Source organism: Sciurus carolinensis, chromosome 6 (assembly GCF_902686445.1).
Source record: "Sciurus carolinensis chromosome 6, mSciCar1.2, whole genome shotgun sequence".
Classification (NCBI taxonomy): Eukaryota; Metazoa; Chordata; class Mammalia; order Rodentia; family Sciuridae; genus Sciurus; species Sciurus carolinensis.
The window spans coordinates 142653107-142675380 of NC_062218.1; the positions used below are offsets into that span (position 1 = coordinate 142653107).

At 42.4% G+C, this 22274-nt stretch overlaps 1 protein-coding gene across 2 annotated transcripts in view; it reads left to right on the plus strand.

Moving 5' to 3' along the window:
• Positions 1 to 14373, plus strand: part of Gria1 (glutamate ionotropic receptor AMPA type subunit 1) — a 311817-nt gene extending 297444 nt beyond the window's left edge. For both annotated transcript variants that reach the window (XM_047555789.1, XM_047555788.1), the window contains exons 15-16: positions 4935 to 5069; positions 11734 to 14373. In XM_047555789.1, the coding sequence (XP_047411745.1) occupies positions 4935 to 5069; positions 11734 to 11934 (336 nt within the window). In that variant the 3' untranslated portion in view covers positions 11935 to 14373. The remainder of the gene's footprint in view (positions 1 to 4934; positions 5070 to 11733) is intronic.
• The last annotated feature ends 7901 nt before the right edge of the window (positions 14374 to 22274 follow it).

Genomic DNA, 22274 nt, shown 5'->3' on the forward strand with positions numbered 1-22274 from the left:
CTCCAGCTAGAATCCTGTTCAGGATCAGGGTTCCTGATCTCTGTAAGGCAGAGTGGACTGTTGCCAGCAACTTCAAGGTGCATCTGCTGGGAGTTGTGTGCTCTGTGATAATGAGTCCAACACACAGCAGTTATCCATCTCAGAGCCCGAATGTTGAAACACCCTGGATTCAGACCAAAGTCCCTCAACTTCCCGTCACCACCCTAGGAGAAGGGACTAGACAGAAACAAAGATTTTACATTTTTAAACTGTTTCTTCTGAAACATGAACCAGAAGCACCTCTGAGGACAGTAGCCTTGATTTTCCTAGCACACAAGACCCCTGCTCTCCAATGCATAGTTAAGCAGACACTCAACTCACAGGGAGAGTTCCCTATGGGGACACCCACATCAGACTGGGGCCTCTGTTTCTGGAAAAATCCTCCCACTCTGGAAGAGACTTCAGCCTTAGCCAGCACTTGAATTCCCCTCCACAACCCACATTGTCTCCTTGAGTTCTCTGCTGCGATTTTGTTTTGAGTCAGGATGTTCTGTGGTGCATTGTACAGCAGCAGCCGGTCCCTGAGCACACACTGCTGAGAAGAGCCGCCCCCACAACCATCACTTGCACAGTATTTGCCTTGCCAATTATTAGTACAATGGGCCAATTCTCATCCTGTGTCGCTCTTGGGGAAAATATGCAGGCTAGGGAACTGGCCTAGTTTGGAAATGGAACAGCAGAAGCTGCCAATTAACATAAGTTCCTTTTTTGCATCCCCAAAAGGGGTAAGTGTCTAGGGAGAATTTATTAAAAGGCATGATCCCAGTCCCTGGAGGAACTCCATAGGTGCCTCGACTCTCTTGAGGCTGGGACAAGTGTCAAAGGTCACTTTTCCCACTCTAGGGAATCTCTTGTGCTTGAATCTCTTGCATGACCTTGTCAGCTTCTTCCTCAATATGTTCATGTTTGAGGAACTCACCATGATCTATTTATTTGTAAGGTCTTCCTACCGGTAGCTTCCCAACTTTGGTCTTAACTAGGGAGTGAGCCTAGCCAACCAATCAGCCTCCATTTTCCAGGAAATAGTCAACTACTCAAGGAAATCGTTCTTAGGTCAAAAGATAAGTTTGGCAAAGCACAGGAGAAAGGCTGCAGTAGCAGAAAGACCAACGGATAGAAGAGTAGCTGGACGTTTTTTGCTTGACCCTGAAAGGGAAGGTTTTAGATTGGAAGACTTGTAGGCAGTCCCCCTAAAGATCCATATTAGAAAATAAGTGGCATTCCAGTGGAGTGAAGAGAGGAACCAGAGCTGCATCCTCTGCTTTGTAGGAGTTCATACTCTTACCAGAGGGATAAGAAGGAGTGGAAGCATTTGGAGACACTGAAGCTTGGTCCACGTTTACCAACCTTGGGCGAAGAACAGCACCAGTGGGAGGGACTGGTCTCATGCTCAAAGGCCTTGGCCTTTGAGAACTTTCAACTTCTGCCCTAAAGAAAGCTCCAAGCCTCTCTGGTTCAGGCCTGGCTCAGTCCTCTGCAGGAAGACTTGAATCAGCTGAGTCTTGGAAATCTTGAACATTCTTGGAAGAGATGTTGGCTGAGAAACACGGAGGGAATCTGGGACAATCCCCCAATACGTGGGAAGAGTAAGGAGAAATATGGAAAAAAATTTTTTTTTCCTTTCCCTATGAGGGAGGTGGTAAATCAAAGACAACGGGTTAAGGAGAACAGATGAAGGGGGCCTCATCACCATAGCAACAAGCCCAACGATTCTGAAAGATGGGCTTTTTATTTTTCTTTTCACCTGTCACTCTCCTCAGTACTGTCACTCTCTTTCCCTGCTCCTGGCGAGAGACAAGTTGTAACTTTTTCACTCCCACCAACAAGCTGCCTGGCTTTTGAGAAGTACAGCTGCTATAGAATGGGAGGAGAATAGAGGCCCCCAGAGGAGCACTCAGAAGAGTCGAATTCCATCTCCTTTCTTCTTTCCTGGTCCTCCTGGGAAGCTTGTACCTTGCCTCTGAAGTGTCAACATTACTGTTTATACTCAAGACCACAAGGAAACCACCTCTTGCATGGACACTGTGAGCCCCAGAAGGAACTGGAGCTCTAATCCCCAAATAAAAGGGATTTTTGCTTCTGCCTCAGGATGTTCCCCTATATTCCAACAGAGTGAATCAAAGAGAGTCAGTAACAGCAGCTGAACAGAAGACCTTGGACTCCTTAGAAAGTTTTAAATTTGATACTATCAAAAATCTAATGGCCCTCATAAAGGAATCATAAAACCTTGTACAAATGTAAACTCCTCAACTATCTAAACTAAGACTACACCCACACCAGCCCTCCACCCCACTGTAGAGAGTTATGTTCCATCTGGTATTGGTGGTAATGGGGCTCACAGTCTCCCTTCATTACAGAAGTCTTCCCTGCTGCCTGCTGCCATCGAATTGTGTTAGCATAAAAAGGATGAGTGACTGTGTGTCCTATGAGGTCTGGAGTTCCCATGCCCTCCAGCTGACCTCTTTGTTTGGGATGTGTCCCCCCTACATCACCCCGCTCACAGACCACCATCTCTCTGGACCAGAGACCTTCTTCACAAGTGAGGAATGCTCTCCATCTGCAGGCAGGATGAGACATTCAGTCACTGGACCCTTTTCTCTGCACAGTTGTAGAGAACATGCCTCTTCCCACTTCCATTTGAGCATCTGACCCTACTTCCATGTCAAATATGCCAGAAGTATGAACTCCATCTTCTAAAGTCAGAAGACAGGTACCCTCTTAGGGTCCTTGGAAATAACAAAAATATATATATATATGTTCACCACTCCCTTGTCTTTAAAGGCCAACTATAACTAAGATGAACTTGGGAAAGACTATTAGGAAGAAAATAGCTTTCAGTACCAAAGGGGTACATTATTGAAGCTCGACTACTGAACAGCTGATCCCTTTGTAAAGTCAGCAGCCTCCATTCTTCTCATCTGCCACCTCCTTCATCCTCTCCCTTTGCACACCTCTCTTTGCTAAGATGTGAGCAGATGATACATTAAGTTGCCTCTCCACCCTGTCCCCCTCCAAATAGAAGAGTTTTATAGGAACTTCTGTTATCCACAAGTCTTCCAAGGACTGGGAAGAATTACTCTCCATGGGAGGAATTACATAGCCCCTGAACAACAAGCATGGAGACATTTTGAGTGCTCTGAAAATCATGTGAAATGGGAATTTACTTGTTCAGTCAACTCTAAAACCAGGCACCAAAACTATTTTGCACGTATCTCTTATTAGACCATTATCCCAGAGTGGAAGAATTTTTGCCCCTTTGAATAATTATTCCCACTGTTTCCAAAGCCAGACTCTGCCTTGCCAAGTGTAACCTATATTCAAGAGCCATCTGCTTTAGCAATACAGGAAGCCACCAAGGGGGTGTGCTTCAGATAATCCTACAGCTCTGCTGCTTCTGGGGTGGGAAGACATGCTGCTATTTGCCAGCTGCAGTCCCCAGACTTAGGCCTGCTGAATCCTGTACAATGCACCAAGTAGAACAACAGCAAAGGTCACAGACTTGGTCAAGGAGAAATTCCTTCCCACATGACCAGATTATAATAGGCAGATGTCAGAGGAGTCCCTAGGGTCACACAACCCACCCCTTGTGTGGCTTCTTTAGCCCCACCCGACAAAGAACACAGGGAGAGGTATAAAAGCCACACATCCTATTCAGTGCCACCAACCAGACAATGACAATGTGTACTTATGCCAGTGAGACATGCATTTCATTTTAATTTAATGAGACACTTGTTGTACATGAACAAACAGTATAAACAAAGGTTTTAGATGGGGATCCTTCCAAGGTTTAAAGATATTCTTTTGCCTGTGTCAAGAATTTGATTAAATAGTGACCCCCCTCTTCCTGAGCCATTACACTCCACCATGACCAACAGTTTAATTTGGTTGGTCCCACCTCTCAACACTTAGGAAAGTGTTGTCTCTCATTTGCCCACTTTTGAACCCTCTGGATATGACAGGACTCAGAGATGGTCTCTCTAACCAATGGCCTTCCTCAGACTCCTCTGGGTGAGTTCTAGCCCCTCAGATTGGATAATAGTACTTGGCCTTGGTCTTCTAGGAATTAAGCATCCTGCTCTGTGACTCTGTTCATCCAAAGCCAGTATAAGATCTTTCACCATAGGTATCAAAGATTTTTAAATTCAACCACCCAGGGTTGCCTACAGTGTTTTCTTAGCAAACACCTCCAGCAGAAAAATGATATCAATTAAGCATAATTATTGGGATTTAATGGAACCATTTTTCTATCTCAGTGTCTCTCTACTATTGCAAGACTTCCCCCCTCCCCAGGTTTTTCCCCCTAAATTGGGACTGGGAGCATCAAGTTAAAGTTATACATCACTTGGTCTTTATTATACATACAATAACTGTCTTATTAAATTGAAATCAAATGCACATCTAGGGGAAAGTTCATTTTAAGTACCAAATCTCAGAAAAATACATGGAGACATAAGCAATGAGCAATGAATGCAGTGTGTTGCTGAGCAACAGGATATGGGGGCAGACACCAAGCTAAAAAGGAAGGGACATGGTTTTCTGAAAGAATGGGGTAAGCGCAAGTGTTCAAATCTTGAAAGAAGATGTCCTGAATTTCTCATGGCATCTCCCACCCTAGGAAAGGCATTGAGGAGGAGGGAGATGTAATTATAAACTCAACATTATCAAGAATGCTTGGGAAATTATTAAATATATATATACACACACATTTTTTTTCTCTTGGGGAATGTTTAAAACTCTGCCAATGAACAAAAAAAGCTTTTTCCAACTATGACGACTGCTAGGAGGGTGCGGGGTTGAGTGTATGTGTGTAAACATGCTGTTGCTTGGATGGTCTCTGCCTCTTGACTCACTTTTCTCTTTCCCCCTCCCCCTCCTTTCCCTCCTCCTCTCCTTAGGACAAGACAAGCGCTCTGAGCCTCAGCAATGTGGCGGGCGTGTTCTACATCCTGATCGGAGGACTTGGACTAGCCATGCTGGTTGCCTTAATCGAGTTCTGCTACAAATCCCGTAGTGAATCCAAGCGGATGAAGGTGGCATCGTCTTCCCAGGCCTTTTTCCTAACCTGTTCTGTGATACAGCTGTTTTTCCTGAGAGTGTCCTTGCTAGAAAGGGTGGGAAGTAGTGGTGGTTGAAGTCAGACTAAGATAGGGAGAAGAGAGCCGTCAGGAGGAGGACAACAGGGCGAGGCAATCATGAGAAAGAAAGGGAGATGGGTTGTGTCAGGGAAATACAGGGCTCAGGATCACAACTGCATCCTGTGGAGATGGCTCAGGGGGTTAAAGGTTAAGAGGTTAGAGGCCTGACTGCACAGTCAGCAGAGTGAGAGGCAAAAGTGATCTCTCCAAAAGCTGCACGAATAGAAATGTAGCTCTCCAAATAGGGGTGATTATGTCCACCCTCAACTCTGCTGCTCTTGCCATGCTTGGCGAAGTGGGTCTTTTCTTAGCCTCCACATTGTGAGATAGACGTTGGCAAAGAGGATCGTGAACAGAGAAAGGTAAGCAGATTAGTTAGTTGATCCCTAACCACATCAAATATGGCTTCAGGCAACCAAGAAGGGAAAAAGTATGGAGGATTTAAGAGCTGTTGATAAAAACATGAAAACTGTCCAGGTGGGAAAGAAACCAGACTAGTTTTTGGATATCCAAAATAAACAATAAAACTAATGAGTACAAGTGATTGAAAACAGATGTTAATACAATATACAGAAACTACTTTTCTAACAAAGTTACTTGAAAATGGGAGGGACAATCTAAAAAAGGAGCAAGCTCCCCATCATTGAAGGTATATGGTAGGTGAATAATTCCTGGGAAGGATATTGATTCAAGCATTCAAAAGGAGTATGGATTAAATGACCTTCAAAGCCCCTCATATTTCATCATTTAGCCTCAGTAAGAAAATATTTATGGTAGTTAATCATATGACAAATACCATGAGCAAGGAATCATGAGGAAGCAGAGGACAGAAGTGTAATCTGAGACCTTTCACACTTTTGAACTTCAACAAAGAATGAATACAGAAACATTACTCCACTACAAGGCAACCTAGAGTATAGAAAGGAAAGTCTATAGGAATTTAAAGGAATGAGAAATTGGAGGTTTCTGGAGAAAGGAAAAATTAAGAAGGACAATGAAATTTAGACAGAGAAGGGAAGAGAAATACAGTCACTCACAGCCACATTTCAGCAGTAGTAGTCTGTTATGTTGACTAGACTAACCAAGATCCAAGGTAGAATTTGCTTTCCTAGAATGTCTCCTAAGAAGCTCACTTTTCAATGGATGATTTTTCCCAAGTTTAGTGCACACTAAAGGATCACAAAACCTAGCCTCCTGTTCAGCCCACCCCTGCCTTAGGTTATTGGTCCTATGCATACATCTAAGGTCACCCTTGCAAAAGACATTACTGGAAATCCCCATTTGCAAATTCTGTATTCAGTTCTGTACAAGAGGAGGTGGGGGTAGAAAAAGAGGACCTCCGTCCTAGCAATCAGACCTTCCATCCTGGCAATCAGACCTTCTGTCCTGGCAATCAGACCTTCTGTCCTGGCATGAAGCATTTCTACACACATCTCCAGCACGCTTCCTTCACCCCTTGCTGGCAATCGGCTATCTTCACATCCTGCATGCCCCAGCCACCCACTCTATGCTTCTCACCCCTGTGTCTTTATGCAGGCTGATCCCCCACCATGTTCCACAGGGCCTACTTAAAAGGCAAATTCCTTAAGATGTAATAACAAGAAACAATCGAGGGATAGAAATTTGATGGCATTTGAACCAAGGACCTAAGCACACCTCTGTCCTGCCTTTGACCAGCTCACCCATTCCCAGGTGCTCTCAGAAAAGGAAACCACAGCAAAGTCAGGCTTCAGACCCTAAGTCCAGCATCGACCTCCAAGGAGCTGGGCTAAACTTAGAAAAACCTTAACAAAGCCTTCTTTGCCTATTCTATCCAAAGTACAAGCCTAAAGGCTCCACTTTGGAAAGGCTGCTCCAGTGGCAAAGGACAGGTTAAGAGTTAGGTGAACTACAACACTTACCATCCCCCAAAACCTTCACCATGGACCAGAACTGAACCACAGGTCAAAGACAGCAGCACAAACCAATAGGAGTCGCTTCTCATCCCTCCCCTGGGACACAGTGCGATGTGGTGGTCTGGAGAGTGAGCTTGGGAGGCTGAGTTTCTAGGCGTCAATCCATCCGCTTCACTCTTAGCTGTGGCATCTTTTAGTAACTCTCCAATCCTCAGTTTTTAAAAAACACACCCCATAGAATCATGAGGATTAGGTGAATAATGGATACAAAGGACTTGGCAAAATGTCTAAGCCACAGTAAGCCCTCAATAAATGACAATAACAACAATGATAACTAGCATTTATGATAGTCATTATTATTAATGGACAACATCTTCCTTAAAACTTTCCTTTTACTGCTCCTAATTACATGTGCTAGGTGCTTTGAGCTATAGAGACTATGAGTTCCTTAAGTTAAGAGGCTCTGTCTGATTTCTTTTTATACATTCCACCCATCTAGGGTAAGTATTAGTAAAAAAAAATTAATGTGGAATTGTATCCAGAGAAAAATCTGTTGGAGGAAGAGACAAAGGATGGGAGAAAGCCACTCTTAGGTTAAGTAAATGCTACCATGTGAGCTACCCAGCCTGGGAAGTACGAAAAACACCATCCAAGGTAATTTTGGCCCCCATCTGTTTGTGCTCATTAAATATGATGTCACGCACCCTGCCTTTCACAACCAAGATGTTCAACTTCAGGATTTCTTAGAAACGTTAATTCAAGATTGTCCACCATAGTCTTCTTTAATTAATGCCATTGGTTGGTGTGACTTCTGCACAACCCACTGAAGCTTTCTACCTTCCAACTGCAGAAGAGAGGCTTTCTTTATTAATCAACCCAGACCTTAATTTTTGAAGCTCCACCCATTCCTCACCGTGGCCACAGTACTGGCCACAAAGACAAATAAAGTGCTTCCCCACCAGTAGATACTCCTGATCTAGTTATCGAGATGAACCATGGTATATATCCCTTGCTGAGCATTCTTGAGGCTCACTCCTCTTTTGAAGAGTTGAGAAGCAAAGCACACACATGTCACCAGCACTCCTTTCACAAAGACATCCCGAGCCTGCCGTATGTTAAACAAGGCTCGGCACTGAGGATATGCTCAGGAACAAACCACGCACACCTTCTCCTCAGGAAGCTGAGACCTCGATGAGGAAGACAGAAAGTAGACAAACATTTACCTGTTCAATGAGTATTATGGAGAAATGTTGTCAGGAACAGAGCAGAGTTCTAGACTGATGGGAGAATGGGAAGAGGGCAGCCAGAGTAACTTCCCTGAGAAAGCGAGGCTTAATTGACTTGAAGCATGAAAGGGATTAACATGGGAGGAGAGCTTCCAGCAAAGGATGCACCAGGGTCAGACACCCAAGCACTAAAACTATTGCCCAGAAATGTGAAGAAGGCCAGGGAGATTGGACCAGAGAAAGACTGAAGGAATGAGTTGCACTGGAAAGCTGGGGACTCAAGAGAGGAACTTCGGACAGCCCAAATGTTTAAAATAATTTAATTTTTTATATAGTAGCCAAAATTAACAACCGCAGTGCATTCTGTATTGAGCAAAGTCTCAGATCCCCTGTTCTTCTCCTCTGCCAGGGAAAAGGGACAGTAATCTTTATTTTCAACTGATATATATCAAGAACAACCAGGATCTTTATTATTTACCACTTTGCTCCCAAGGAAAATAATTCCCAGCCTCTTCCACCCCCAGGAGAGCTGCTGACCTTTCAAAATTATATGTGGCTATGCTAACATGGGAAGTGTTTAAGCAACGACAATTGAGGACTCACATATTTCCCTGGAATTAATGAGCAGCTGAGAGGCTAGATAACAAGGGGAGCATCCTCTACCGCAGGTGGTCACTCTAGTTTTTTGCATATGTGCCTGGGTGAGGTCATTACTGAGGCTTGAGCTTTTATTAGGATATTCTCTGACATGCTGAGAAGATTTTTCTTAACAAAACAAATGAATGAGAGACTATGATTGCTGCTAGAGAAATAAGTCTCTGAAATGAAAAGCCAATTTGGGGGACTCTGAAGTTGGACTTTTCACTCACCTTTTTCTCCCTAAGTGTCAGTTTCAAAACAACACTAAGGATGAGCTCTAAGAATGGCTGGTGTATCAAAGAGGAAGAGAGAATCATATTTCTCAAGGTCAAGGGCAGGAATTACATCAGCTAATGGCAGCTGAGTTATAGGGAGTAGGAAGAGCCACATTTAGAAGATCATCTACTTTGTCACCAGGTCAGATAACTGTCACTTCAACAAGTCAGTCGTATGTATAAGTCAGTGAATGAGAGAAACCAAATCAGTTCAACCTTGCTTGCATTTAAAAGGTATCAGAGTTTTCCCCCACCAAACACCCCAGAGACTCCAAAGTGCAATGAAGTTTAAGAACTAGCTAGATCTACTTGATTTTCAGCATGACTTCCCATTCCAAAATTTTCACTCTATTCATCTATTCTCCTGAGATTCTAATATACTTATTTATTAGAAAAGAAATCAATAAGAAGGTAGTGCCTGTCTGTAATAGGGGTGTGAAGTCACTAACCTCAGAGAAATGTTCATCTTCCTGTGCCATTGATATTGCCCTTTAAGAAAAATCCATGAAGTTCCACCAACTTTCAATTAAATATTATGGGAACATGTGAGCCTTTTGAGAAACAAAGTCCAAGGTGATCTGTGGGAGCTTTGAACATTTTTTTTTTTGATTAAAGGAATGTGGCAGAGAAATATGGTGAAGAATAAACATTCCGAGCTAAGCTGTAGAAAGTTTCATGTTTTCTGCCCCACTGCAAGAAAGTTACCTTTTTTCCAACCCTTTTTTAGGTGAGAATAAGTAACTATGAGTTCTTCATCTATTCGGTCCACATGTCCCTGTGCAGCATCACAGTGGTGTCTATTTGGCCTTTGACTTAGAAGAACGCAATCCAAATCACACTTCCTCTTCCATGGAGGACTGCCAAAGGAGAATGTAAATAAATCAAGTCCCTGGGTTTGAGGAGGAGATAGAACTAGTGTGGGTGGAGTATCACATGGGGTAATCTGTCTGAATCATGGATTTAAAAAGGAAAGAACATTTTAAAACATTGTTAGAATTTCCAGTAATAAAAGGATAGCAGGGGAAAAAATAGGTCAAAATTGCCCATTATATCTCTTTCCGGCCCCCAAAGATTGACTGATTTCTCTCCAATCACGGCAAGGGAGAAAGTCGTAGACATTTTTAACAGGATCCTAGATTGTTGACTTTTCTTAGAGGAATTCAAGAATATCTCACTTAATGGTAGTCACTCTAGTGAGTAACTGGGGATCCAGAAGACAAGGCATTTGACCTGCTCTGGTGAGCTCTCCTAAAGAGGACAAAGCTTGCATGTCTGAAGCAGAGCCACTACAAAAGAATATAGAGCACGTGAGCATGAAATAGAGAGGCCAACCCCTGAAGGAGGAGGGTTTCACGAGGAAGATGAGAACAGAACAAGTCTTGAAAATGGGTGGGGTTGGTCTTAGAGAAAGAAACCTCTCAACCCAGAGACAACTCTTCTCCTTACTGTTAATTTCTACCAAAATCAAATCCCACTTCATATATTCTGAGTGTCTCTTAATGGGAAATTAGTGGTGGACACAAGAAAGTTTTGCATTTCATGCCACAGTTTCTTTCTCCAAAGGAATTCTTTGATATAATAGGCTGTGATTCTAGACTTTGTTTGTGGGCTTGAATATTCCACTTAACTCAACTAATTCTGGGGTGATCCTTTCAGTCCTTTTCAAATCTAGAATTCCAAAATGCTAGAAATCACAAGGTTTAATAGCACTGGCCTGATGTGTCAAACTAGAAGTTCAAGTGATACATGCAGATGGGAAGGAGCTGAATACAGATAATGATCTTGGAAATGCGTTCTCATTTTCTTCAGCATATGCCCCTTTCCAATTACATTTTTCAGACTGTCTTATTCAAACAAATCCGACATTCCCTTCATATGTACTGCTAGAGGTAGGATGATATTTTTTTTTTGGTAAAAAAATCAGGTAGTTTTGCATTTATTTGAACCCAACAATAACACATCCTCAGTTTCTCTTACATTTCAAACCATTTTTCATGCAGTAGCACCATTATTGAAAAAAAATAAAAATCTGTAGATGCCTAGATATTCATGTTTTATAGACATGGAGATTTAAAAGATCTGAAAAGGTAATAAAGAGATGTACACTAGGTCATACAACTGATTGATGAGTTAATGTCAGAACCAGAACTAGAATCCAGATTTCCTAAATCCCATTCCCGGGAGCTTTTCCAGTTGGTTGTGATGCTGTATTTACCATCATCGATAATACCAAGGAAATACTCCTCCTTTAGGAATCAGAGAACGTTAGAACCAGAAAGGATCCTAGAGCTCACCTGGTCTAACCCACTTCATTAAACATAAAGCCTGATGCACAAAGAGAAGAGAATTGCCCAGAGCCAGCCACATACCAGTTGTGTGAGTTAATGGGAAGATTAGCATTATGAACAGGAGAGGAGCCGATGGGGAGGAGAGTTGGGATTCTAATTTAGGTCCAGACTTGACTCATCCCCCTTACCAACCATTGCCAAGGACCTGGGGAAGAACCCCCGGTCCTCCTGAAAAGGGTTTCTGTTTGATCCCACAGCAATCCATCAATGAAGCCATACGGACATCGACCCTTCCCCGAAACAGTGGGGCAGGAGCCAGCGGCAGCGGCAGCGGAGAGAATGGTCGGGTGGTCAGCCATGACTTCCCCAAGTCCATGCAATCCATTCCCTGCATGAGCCACAGTTCAGGGATGCCCTTGGGAGCCACGGGATTGTAACTGGAGCAGACGAAAACCCCTCGGGGAGCAGGCTCAGGCTCCCCTGGCCCCACCCCAAACCCTTCAGTGCCAAAAACAATGACAACAAAATGAAACACCACCGCCAACCAACCACCGCAAACACGAGAAGGACGATTTGACAGATTTTCCTGAAGAATTAAAAACCCATTTTGCTGACCCCTTTCCTTTTGCAATCTTCTTTCACCCTTTTATGTTTGCTGAGTGAGGATGATAAATAACACTGTACTGCAATAAGGGAAAAGTAACCCTTTCTAATGAAGCCTATGTCTCTGAAAATGGAATTACTGGAATACTAATGAAGAAATCGGACTGTTTTCTTTTAATTTGGTTGTTACGTGTCTTAGTGTGTGCAATTTTTTTCTTATCAATTATCCGTGGTCTGCAGGTTCTGTTAGGCCCCTTCCTTCTTCTCACTTCTCATTCCCGACTCCCCACTTCTCCCTCTTCAGTTTCCAGATTGGAGATTCAAGATTTGTTCCACCTTACAAGCAAGAAAAGGAATAAAGCAACCTTCAAACTAGTTCCCCATGGGGACTCTCCACAGTACCCTCCACTGCTTGGCCCCAAGCCTTGGATGAAGACAGACCTTGGTGGAGAAGTGGGCTGCCTTCCTCAGATGCCTAAGCACTGAACTAGTTAAGATCACATGTGAAAAGCAACTCAGAAGGAGGGCGGTGGAGAGGGCAAGGGCAGATGTGCAGACAGAGGAGGATTCATGAAATTACTGCTGCTCAGGAAAAGGTTCCTTTAATGTGCAAGAGTCATTCCCAAGGCCATAAACAGTATGGTATATTTCTTCAGACTGTCAACTTCAGCCTTGAAGTTGTTCTTCTGCAATGCTCAGGCTCAAAGGCTAATGGGAAGTCAGCTTCCTGAACCAAGTCAAGCCTTGGGAAGAGCTTGGGAAGAGATAACACCCATGATTCTCATTTTTCCTTGACTTGACATCTGAGCAGGAACCCCCTTGTGGAGTAGACTCTCTTTTTCTGTGGAGCCTCTGAGGAGAGGGTTAATGCTATGCAAGCTAAGTGCAAAAGACAGGTGATGGAAAAAATTTGGAAGAGGAAGCCTCATCAAAGCCCACATGCAATGAAACTTTCCATGGAATGTTCTGTTCTTGGTTTGGGAGATCAAATATGAAGTTTTGGGCCACGATGATGCAAAGATTATTTTTTATGTTAATAGACTTGTTTTAGCTTGTGGCCAAATAATATTCTGTCATCTTTAGAAAGAAAGATGGCCAAGGCTGAATTACTTAAAAGAGGATTGGGAGATGGATTAAGTTGATAATGATGACCTTCAGATCCCAGATTCCAATTTCTAATCCAAGGACGCTGATCTTCCCCCTGGCTAAGACAGAAGGAGGACATTGTATTCCAGTGACCAGACTCAATACACCTATGATTGCAACTACAAAACTGAAGCAAAGCAAGAATGGAGAAGTGACAAGTTTCTTGGAGAGAAGCTCAGGCTGCCTAAAATTTTGGTTGCAAGTGGGAGTCCCTGACACCTAGCTTTCTTGGAGACCCCAACTGTCAGTCTTGGTGCAATTGACTTCCAGTTCTCCAGCAGCCACTCTCCTAGGTACATGATTTAGTGCGTGCCATGTGTCATTAGCTTTTATTAATAGCCATATTCTGGCTTATTCCCTTGTCCCTTACATCCATCCAATCTTCTCTGATAGGGGTTACATTAATATTTGCAAGCTAAAAGTTTTGGAACCTACCAAGGGTTAGGTGCAGTGAGATTGGTATCATCTGTGTGTTCTCTTAATGAACTCTCACCATCTCTATGTCTCTCCCATTCTTCTTCATCAGCCACAGCCAAGAATCATTCCAAAACCAATTCATCATCTCTTCAACTCAAGTGGTATTCGGTTTCTCACATGTTAATGTGGGCACAGTACATGAAGCTGCACCCTCAAGGTGGCTTATCACTTTTTATTACAGCCAACTAACATCCCCCTAAACCCCTCCCTCATACAGACTTTCTCATCCCTTAGCCTACCACTGTAGAATCTGATGTGGTCCACCATTAGGGAGTCTGCATTTTGGAAGAATTGGAAATAGCTTTCTATCATCAATGTGCTTCAAAGACTTTTTGCCTTTGTCCTGGCAAGATACTCTCCAGCCACTGAGCCTACCAGTTATGTGATCTAGTAGGAAGAAACTGTCTGTGCTACAAATGAGGGTCTATGCCATGTGGGGGGGCGGGGTCCAAGATCCAGCAGAAGATGCTTTTCATCAATGGATGGGTGATGGGAAAACAAGCAAGAAAAAAGTTAACTTGTATTATGTATTTTTACTATACTTTTCTTAAAAATAGAGCAATGGGAAAACTCTGAAAGAGACTGACATTTTTCTCAACGGGAATCCATACTTAACAGTTCTGGCTTTCATTAAATTTTGCTCTTTGGTACTTGGGCCTTTTATTTAACATCTATATTTGTTTTAACTCTCTTGGCAGATGTGTGAAAGGATTCTTGCTTGATCAAACACTAAACATTTTTTGGTTCCTATTTTTCTTTCAAATAGCCAATTTTTTTTTCTTTTGGTATTTGCATAAAATGAAAATATCACCGAGAATTAAATCACTGTGGATCCATTATCTACTTTTCATTTTTGTCCATTCCATTTTTGTACCATTTCTGAAGCCAGGGATCTAGAGATTGCTATTTTCTTATTGCTGAACCTAAAACGAGTCGGTTTTTAATAATGACCACTGTGCCCAACTCACAAACAGCTCTCAGGTCATTTCAGCTGGCCTAGAACATTGCAAGTTATTCATCCAAATGGAATTTTTTTTTAAAAGTCAAAGAGTGGTATTTGGCATTCAGGGACTTCAGCTCCAATCTCATTGAGAGCTGAGTTTGATTTGCAGTCACCCCTGTACTTTAGGGAACTGGGTGGTTCACAGAGACTGTCTCCCAGGCTTCCCAAACTGCAGTGCAGGTATATTTGTGATGTTCACAGAGTCCCAGCAGGAACAAAATGTAGACCAGGCTTACAAGTAGATACCCTTGCTCCTCAGACCCCATAACCCTTGTTCTTGCCCCAAAATTTTCTTTCCCTCAAGTCATGTGAGCTTACTGTAAAGGATTTGACTCTGTTGATACTTAGATCCCAAAGATTGAGAGCAGCATCAATTATTTTCTTTTTCAAGGAATTGGGCATATTATGAAGGATCAAAGGTCTAAAATAAAGCAAGAAAGCTCTCACAGTAGCAACCGCTGTAGTGGAAAGGGAATGGGAGACGAGAGAGAAACCAGAAGGCTCTTGTGAATCTCCAGTTGCTGCTCACACTCACCTGCAGTCACCTGACAGGATCCCAGGTGCCCCTGGGTGAAAAGGCATGAACACCAGCTGACAGGCAGAGAAACCTGACCTCTGTTGCCTTACTGTCAGACAGTTTAGATAATGACCACAAAGGCTGTGATAGCACAAGCTAACCCATACTGAGCATGATGTCAAGCATATTTCACACATTGTACATTGTGGCAGTGGCTCTCAGAGGAGGGCCTTACAGATGAGGACTCTGAGGCTTAAAAAAAATCATATAACTCGTTCACAAGAGTGTGACAATGCCAGAATTTGAATTAGCTCTGCCCGAATCCAAAACATTTACATCCCTAACTCTCCATCTCCCTGTTAACCAAGTTGTAATGAGTGTCAGCCAGGAAAATACTAGGTAAGCAGTTGTCTACCAGTCTGTTATGCCAGAGTAATCGAAGATGGAATGATTAAAGGTGTCACTACCATTTCTCTGCAGAGAAATCTCTAACTCCAGACAGGATTACAAAAAAAGGGGAGGCAGGGTAAGAATCCCACTTTCAGCCCCTTTAGAATAGATGTAGGCTGGAGAGTAGCAAGTAGACTAGAGAGATTACTGCAAACCAGGTCCTATGAAGAATAACTGATCATCCTGGAGAAGGTTCTCAGGACCATCCATCATGGGGAAAAGGAAGCTATCTTTTTCAGTGTGACAGTTCTGTAAGTTATAGGGTGATATATTTAGTTGGGTTCAACTAATGGTCAAAGTAGCCCCACAGCAGAATTAGGTTATCCCTAGAGATAGGACAAGTCATGTCAAGGAGATGTGCAGGTGTGACCATTGAAATATGTATCCTCTGATGTACCTTCCTTCCCAAATTCCTAGAACTCACAAGACCGTTAATTTCATCTCCCCTGTATGCCACACTGAGAAAAGTAGGGGGTGAAGAAGTCAAGATCAGCCAATGCTTTTCTTGAATCTTTTATATTCCTGTACTTGGGTTATCTGATCAGTAACACCCTGGTAGGCACTAAAATGGGATCAGCAAAGTTCTGTGGAAGTTGGCATGGATAACTTTCACTGAAATGGTATTTTTAAAAACTCAGCCTATCATAAATAACAGACAAGAGAGCAAACTCATTCCTTACCAAATGCTCATGTGCTCTCTAGGAAAAAAAAAAATTCTGTGGTATCCATTTATATCCCACTTTACAGATAAGAAAACTGGAGTAGTTGAAGAAGCTCCTGCCTCAAGGTCACACCACAGGCAGAGAAACAACAGTGGAAGGGGCGTTAGTCCCTGACTGGTACTCCCTATTCTACCTTTCAAGCTTGGATAAGAAAGTGAACTGAATTACCCAAGTATCACTTCACTCATCAAAGACATGCAACATCTTGTCTCAACACAGACAGTGGTTCTCAACCCAGAATACATGTTAGAATCTCCTACAGAAATTTTTAAGTCACCAATGTCCAGGATACAATTCCAGACCAGATTTAGTTGGTCTGAGATGAAGCATAGGCCATATTTTTATTATTATTATTATTATTATTATCATCATCATCATCATTATCATTGTTTCAGGTGTTGTATTTTAACTCCCAGGTGATTATAATACATGGTCAGAAAAGAAAGTACAATTGGACCATCCTGGGTTATCAAAAAAAAAAAGCATTTATTTAAATTTCTTTGAAAACTACAAAGCACTATAATAGGGATACTGATCTGTAGCCAGACCAAGACCTAAACTCAGGTCTCCTGATGTCCACTTTGTTGGTATGCTCTTCCCTTTTGCTCTATGCACACCCTTCATCCTGAGACTGTCTGCGGAGCAAGGGAGCTATATTTTTGTGAAAGCCAGGAATAAAGACTGAAAGATGGCCAACATTGGACCTCTCAGCAGTATCTTATGATTTTCTGTCCTGAATCCCCAGTGAGTAAGAGCCTTGGCTGTAAGATACACTCCAGAGTATCTAATCCCCATGGTCCTGGGCTGGGGGGTGTAGAGCATTTGTAAGCAGTTGCAAGGCCCTGAGTCTGATTTCCAGCAAAATACATACACACACACACACACACACACACATGCATGCACACACACACACACTCACACGTGCACACACACATCCCATCTCCATGGTTCTAAAGGAGAAAATGTCATTATATTCATCTGATATAAGAAAAGGAAAAAATCAAAGTCCCCAACTTGAGCTCTGAATGCTCCTTTATACCCTTTAGGCATGTTTGTAATATAACATTCTGCTGGGGAAAGGAGAGACACAGGACATTGGACATAAGATTGTCATAGAGGTATCTCCTGAGGAAAAGGAAAAAACCAACTTTGTCAAATGAGTCAGCTTTCAACCACAGCCAGTTATTTTCCAATCTGGAAAATTACTTGGCTATTTCCATTATAGAAACCAAATTCCACCACCTGCATTTTAAACATAGTTCACTGGAAGGCATTGCCCACTGGCCTTGTCTTCCACAGGAGCTCTGGGTCCTCCTAGTGACAGCTCCAGCCCCTCCTGCTCCACACTGTTTGCCAGTTCTGCAGCACACCAGAGAACGGGAACCAGCATTGCTCAACACAAACCACATACTGCATAGGTTGCTGGGGTTTCAAATGTATCTCATTCACACAAACAACCCTGCAAGGCAGGGATTTACTACCCTGAGAAGACAAAATGGAGGCTGAGAACCCAAGGCCACATGTCCAACCAATAGCTGGCCTTCATTATTATCCAATTCTGTCTCTCCCCACTTTCGGCTTTTGTGCTAAAGAAAGCATCAGGATGATATTTTACAATAGGAAGTCTGTTGCCTGCATTACTACCGATGTGTGTGACCTTGGGCAACTCCTTTCACTACTCTATGCCTCAGTGTCTTCATTTGTGAAATGAGGGAAGGAGGATAAATCAAAAAAATCTCCAAGGTCCCTCTTGGTTGTAGGCATCTGTCAGTGGTTCTGGACCAGGAACAATTTTGTTCCCAGGAGACATTTGGTTATAAATGGATACATGGTGTGTTTTCAGAACTTGGGGAAGACATTCCCTATTGGCATTCAGTGAATCAAGACCAGGATGCTGCTAACCATCCAACAATGCACAGGGCAGCCCCCCACAACAAAGAAGTATCCAGCCCATGAGGTCAATATGGCCAAAGTTGAAAAACCCTGTCTTATATAATTACAGCACATGAATAGCATTTTGGGAGTGTGGGTAATAGTAAGACAAGGATGGATAAGAAAGAAACAAGGGTCCCACCTCACTGAGTGAACTCTCAGAGAACTGAACCATTGCAAGAAAGGAGATGAGTTTAGGGATATAAGCTGAGGTCAGAAGAGTTTGCCCTAGATCCACTAGAAAGGCCACAGAAGAAAAGGCTACATATTCTATCAGCCAATCTGCACTAGCAACATGACTCAGGAGACCACAGGAGGCTCTGCCTGTAGATGCACTTTATGCTCTGCCCAGTCTCCCTGTCCTCTTTTTGGAAAGTGACTGCAGTAAGAACCAGCTCAGAGATTACAGGTGAGCCTGACCCTCCCCCAGGAGCCTAGACAAGCTTCGTTTTCACCACAGTAAGACACATGTATCTTTCTAACAAATATAGGTAATGCATCCTCATGTCCATAGGTAGATGTCCTGAAGAATAATAACAAATAAGTGACCGTCCTGTCTCTTGGAGAGTTGACAGTCAGGAAGGAAGAACAAGTCACAACAAGTTAAATACAACACAGGTTCAAAGGTGCTTAGTACCTGATGGGGAAAAAGCAAAGTGCCAAGCCATCTTCTGCATACACATTGTCATCTTGTGTCCAGGTGACAATCTAGAACCCTCTTCCCACTGATTAGTTTTCAGCTCCTCCTGTTTTATCCATCCCATTCCTCAAACATGCCAAGTCAAGTCCTACCCCAGTGCCCTTGTACCTGCTCTTTCCTCAGTTTGAAATCTTTTTTGCCCAGATCTTTAGGAAGTTGGCTGCTCATCATTCATCTCCTAACTAAAATGCCATCTACCTAGAGCAGCATTTCCTCTTCACCCCATCTAAGCTAACTCTGAAGTCACTCACTCTCCAATCACTCATCACCATCTAATAACATCTTGTTTACTTGTGTAAACAAGTATATATCCCTATCTAAAATACTTATTCACAAGACCAATGACCTTGCCTGCCTCCACCCAATGCCTGGCACATAATAAATCCTTAATCAATATTTGTTGAATGACTTGATGAATGAGATAGGTAGAGCTGAAAGACGAGTGGGGTCTACACAAGGCGGAGATCATTTCTGCCTGGGGAAATGGAAGAAGAGAAAACAGAACTTGTGTATTTTGTCTTGAGAGTGTTACAGGATGGCCAGAGGTAGAAAAGAAGGTTTTCAAAAAAGGGGATCAGAACAAGCCAAGATGAGAAGGCAGGAATGGATAAGGCTTCTTTGTAAAAGGGCAAGTACCTAAAGTAGCTGGCAACACAGGGGCCAATGAGATCCAAGAAAGAGAGCCTGGGTTGGGCATGGAGAACTGACACTGGATCCATCATGAAATAGGAGAGGTTGACGGTTTTTGAGCTAAGGAGGAAATCCATTTGTGTATCAGGTACTGAGTCTAGCAAAAGCTAGTATACTTTATCTATTATGTGCTAGGCACTGTGCAAAGTACTCATGGCGGCAACTGCAGGAGGCAGGATTACTATCCTAACCTTACACATGTGCAACTGAGGCTCAGAGGTGAAAGTAGACCTTTAGCCACCTAGATTTCATAGAAGTCCTACAATACAGGAATACCCATAATACAAAATAGCCATCTGCCCACATAACAGTTTCCAGCAAAAAGTACCAAAAGGTCATTACCAGAAGCGGGGGAAGACCTGCCACCTGTTGATGGCACTTACTTTAATATTCAAAGAAGTCACCAAATAAGGAGCCAGTGGCACCAACAAAGGCACTGGGATGAGAATTCTGAGTCCCGTCTATGTTCAATAAAAGTGAACTATGACAGATTCATAAATCATCATGAGCTCGTGGCAAAGGGCAGCTTCTTTGCCAAGTATTTGCCGTCCTTGTTATAACAGAACATTCTCCATAATTCCTGAAGGGCTGTGTGTGGGCTTCTGGGCTCATGGGGGATGTTGGCAATAATATCTTATAAGGATCCCATGGCAGGTGCTCCTTGGATGTATGTGAGGGCTCCACCTGAGCCTCGCTATGGATTCTTGCCAGGTAAGGCTGCTATTACCAAAAAGAAAACAATTCACAGAATCAATCCTTGCATCCCACGTTACAGGAAATATGTGGCAGAATAGTTCATGAATATAAGCATTACCACTGACATTTGTTAAACATATGCATTGACCTGGGCATTTTACATACATTGGTCTCATGATCACAATATCTTTGAGAAGAGACAGTAGTATTTCCACTGGATAAATGTTTTATATAAATAAGACTCAGAAAACTTCATAAGAGTCAGACAGAACCTTAGAAATTATCTAATCATTATTTTATCCAATTATATCTTACAAATAAGTGGACTTGAGGTCCTAGAGAATAAATGACTTCCCAGGGTCACATAAGTTCCTGGTTAAAACAAGATGAACTGGAAGGTAGTTCTCCTGGCTCAAAATCCAGGGTACTGGCACAACACAAAGAGATCTTCTTACAGTTAAACCAATACTAAAACTGAATGTGTGACCTGTTTGCTTCTTTCCATATAGAGTTAGTTAAGTGTATTTAGATATATTGTCCCATGATCTGGGAAAAGCGTTTTATAGAGAGGCAACTGGAAGCAGTAACTAGTATGAGACTAAGTTCAGTCTCATATTTAAACAGAGTAGGCAAATGCCTAAATGGAGGGACTTCAGAATCATGCTCAAATTTTCTTCCAACCAAATACATGTCCTTAATATTTACTATGTCGCCCAAATTCCTTATCCTAGAAAAATCTTTTATTCTACAATGTTTCATGAATTTCTTTGTAAGAGCCATTAGCAGAAAAAAATATCTGGCAAAGTCAAACTGAACCAACATACCTGCTACAAGGCGCTTTCATGATAAACGGTCATCATAGAGTAGCAGACAAGCACTTGAAGGGTACAGTGGCATGCAGGGAGGTAAGCAAAGAATTCAGGATGAAAAATGAGAGGATGTCCAACATAAACGTCACCACTTTACAGTTTACAAGGAAAGCCTTGTCTTAATGTTCACATCCAAAATGGTGTCATGAAAAACAGCAGAAGATGGTTATTCAACAAAGAAGCCTGATGTTGAATGTATGCAGAGTTTAAAGAAGATTAAGAAGTTTCTAAACAATTCCAGAAGAAAAATGATTTTTCAAAAAACAACTTATTGCATAGATGTTTTAGACAAATAAAATAAATTATCATTTTCTCTATCTTACCTTGAATCCTAATCAGAAAAAAAAATCATTTCAATATTTTTTTAAAAAAAAATATGTTGTGACCTCGGGGTCTTGTGTTCACACACAAACTCATTTAGGGAGGAATAAAAAAGAAACTGTTAATTTTATTGAACTTATTAGAAACCAAGAAATAATGATATAAAAACTAAATCCGCAGGTAGTGAAAAGCCATGGTGGTGGGGGAGGATACATTACGGATAGTAGATAACTGTGGATTTTGGCAACCTGTCATTCCTTCCTTTGGGGAGCTCCTCCTAATCATGTGATCCTGGCTGTACTGCCAGTTGTTTGGGGAGATTTTTGTTTGTTTATTTGTTTTTGTTACTAGGGATGGCATCCTGGAACACTTAACCATTGATCCCCAACCTTTTTTATTTTTTTATTTTGGGACAGGTTCTCACTATCTTAGGACCTCACTATGTTGCTGAGGCTGGTGTTGAACTTGCAATCCTCTGCCTCAGTCTCCCAGCCAGCTGGGATTACAGGCATGCGCCACCAGGCCTGGCTGTACGCCAGTCTTCATACTGTGCCCTGCCCACACTCCTGGTCAGGCAATTTTAGTCCCTTTTTTCCCTAGCTATAATGACTGACCACAATATTAAATGACCACCAAGTTTTTTTTAAATCT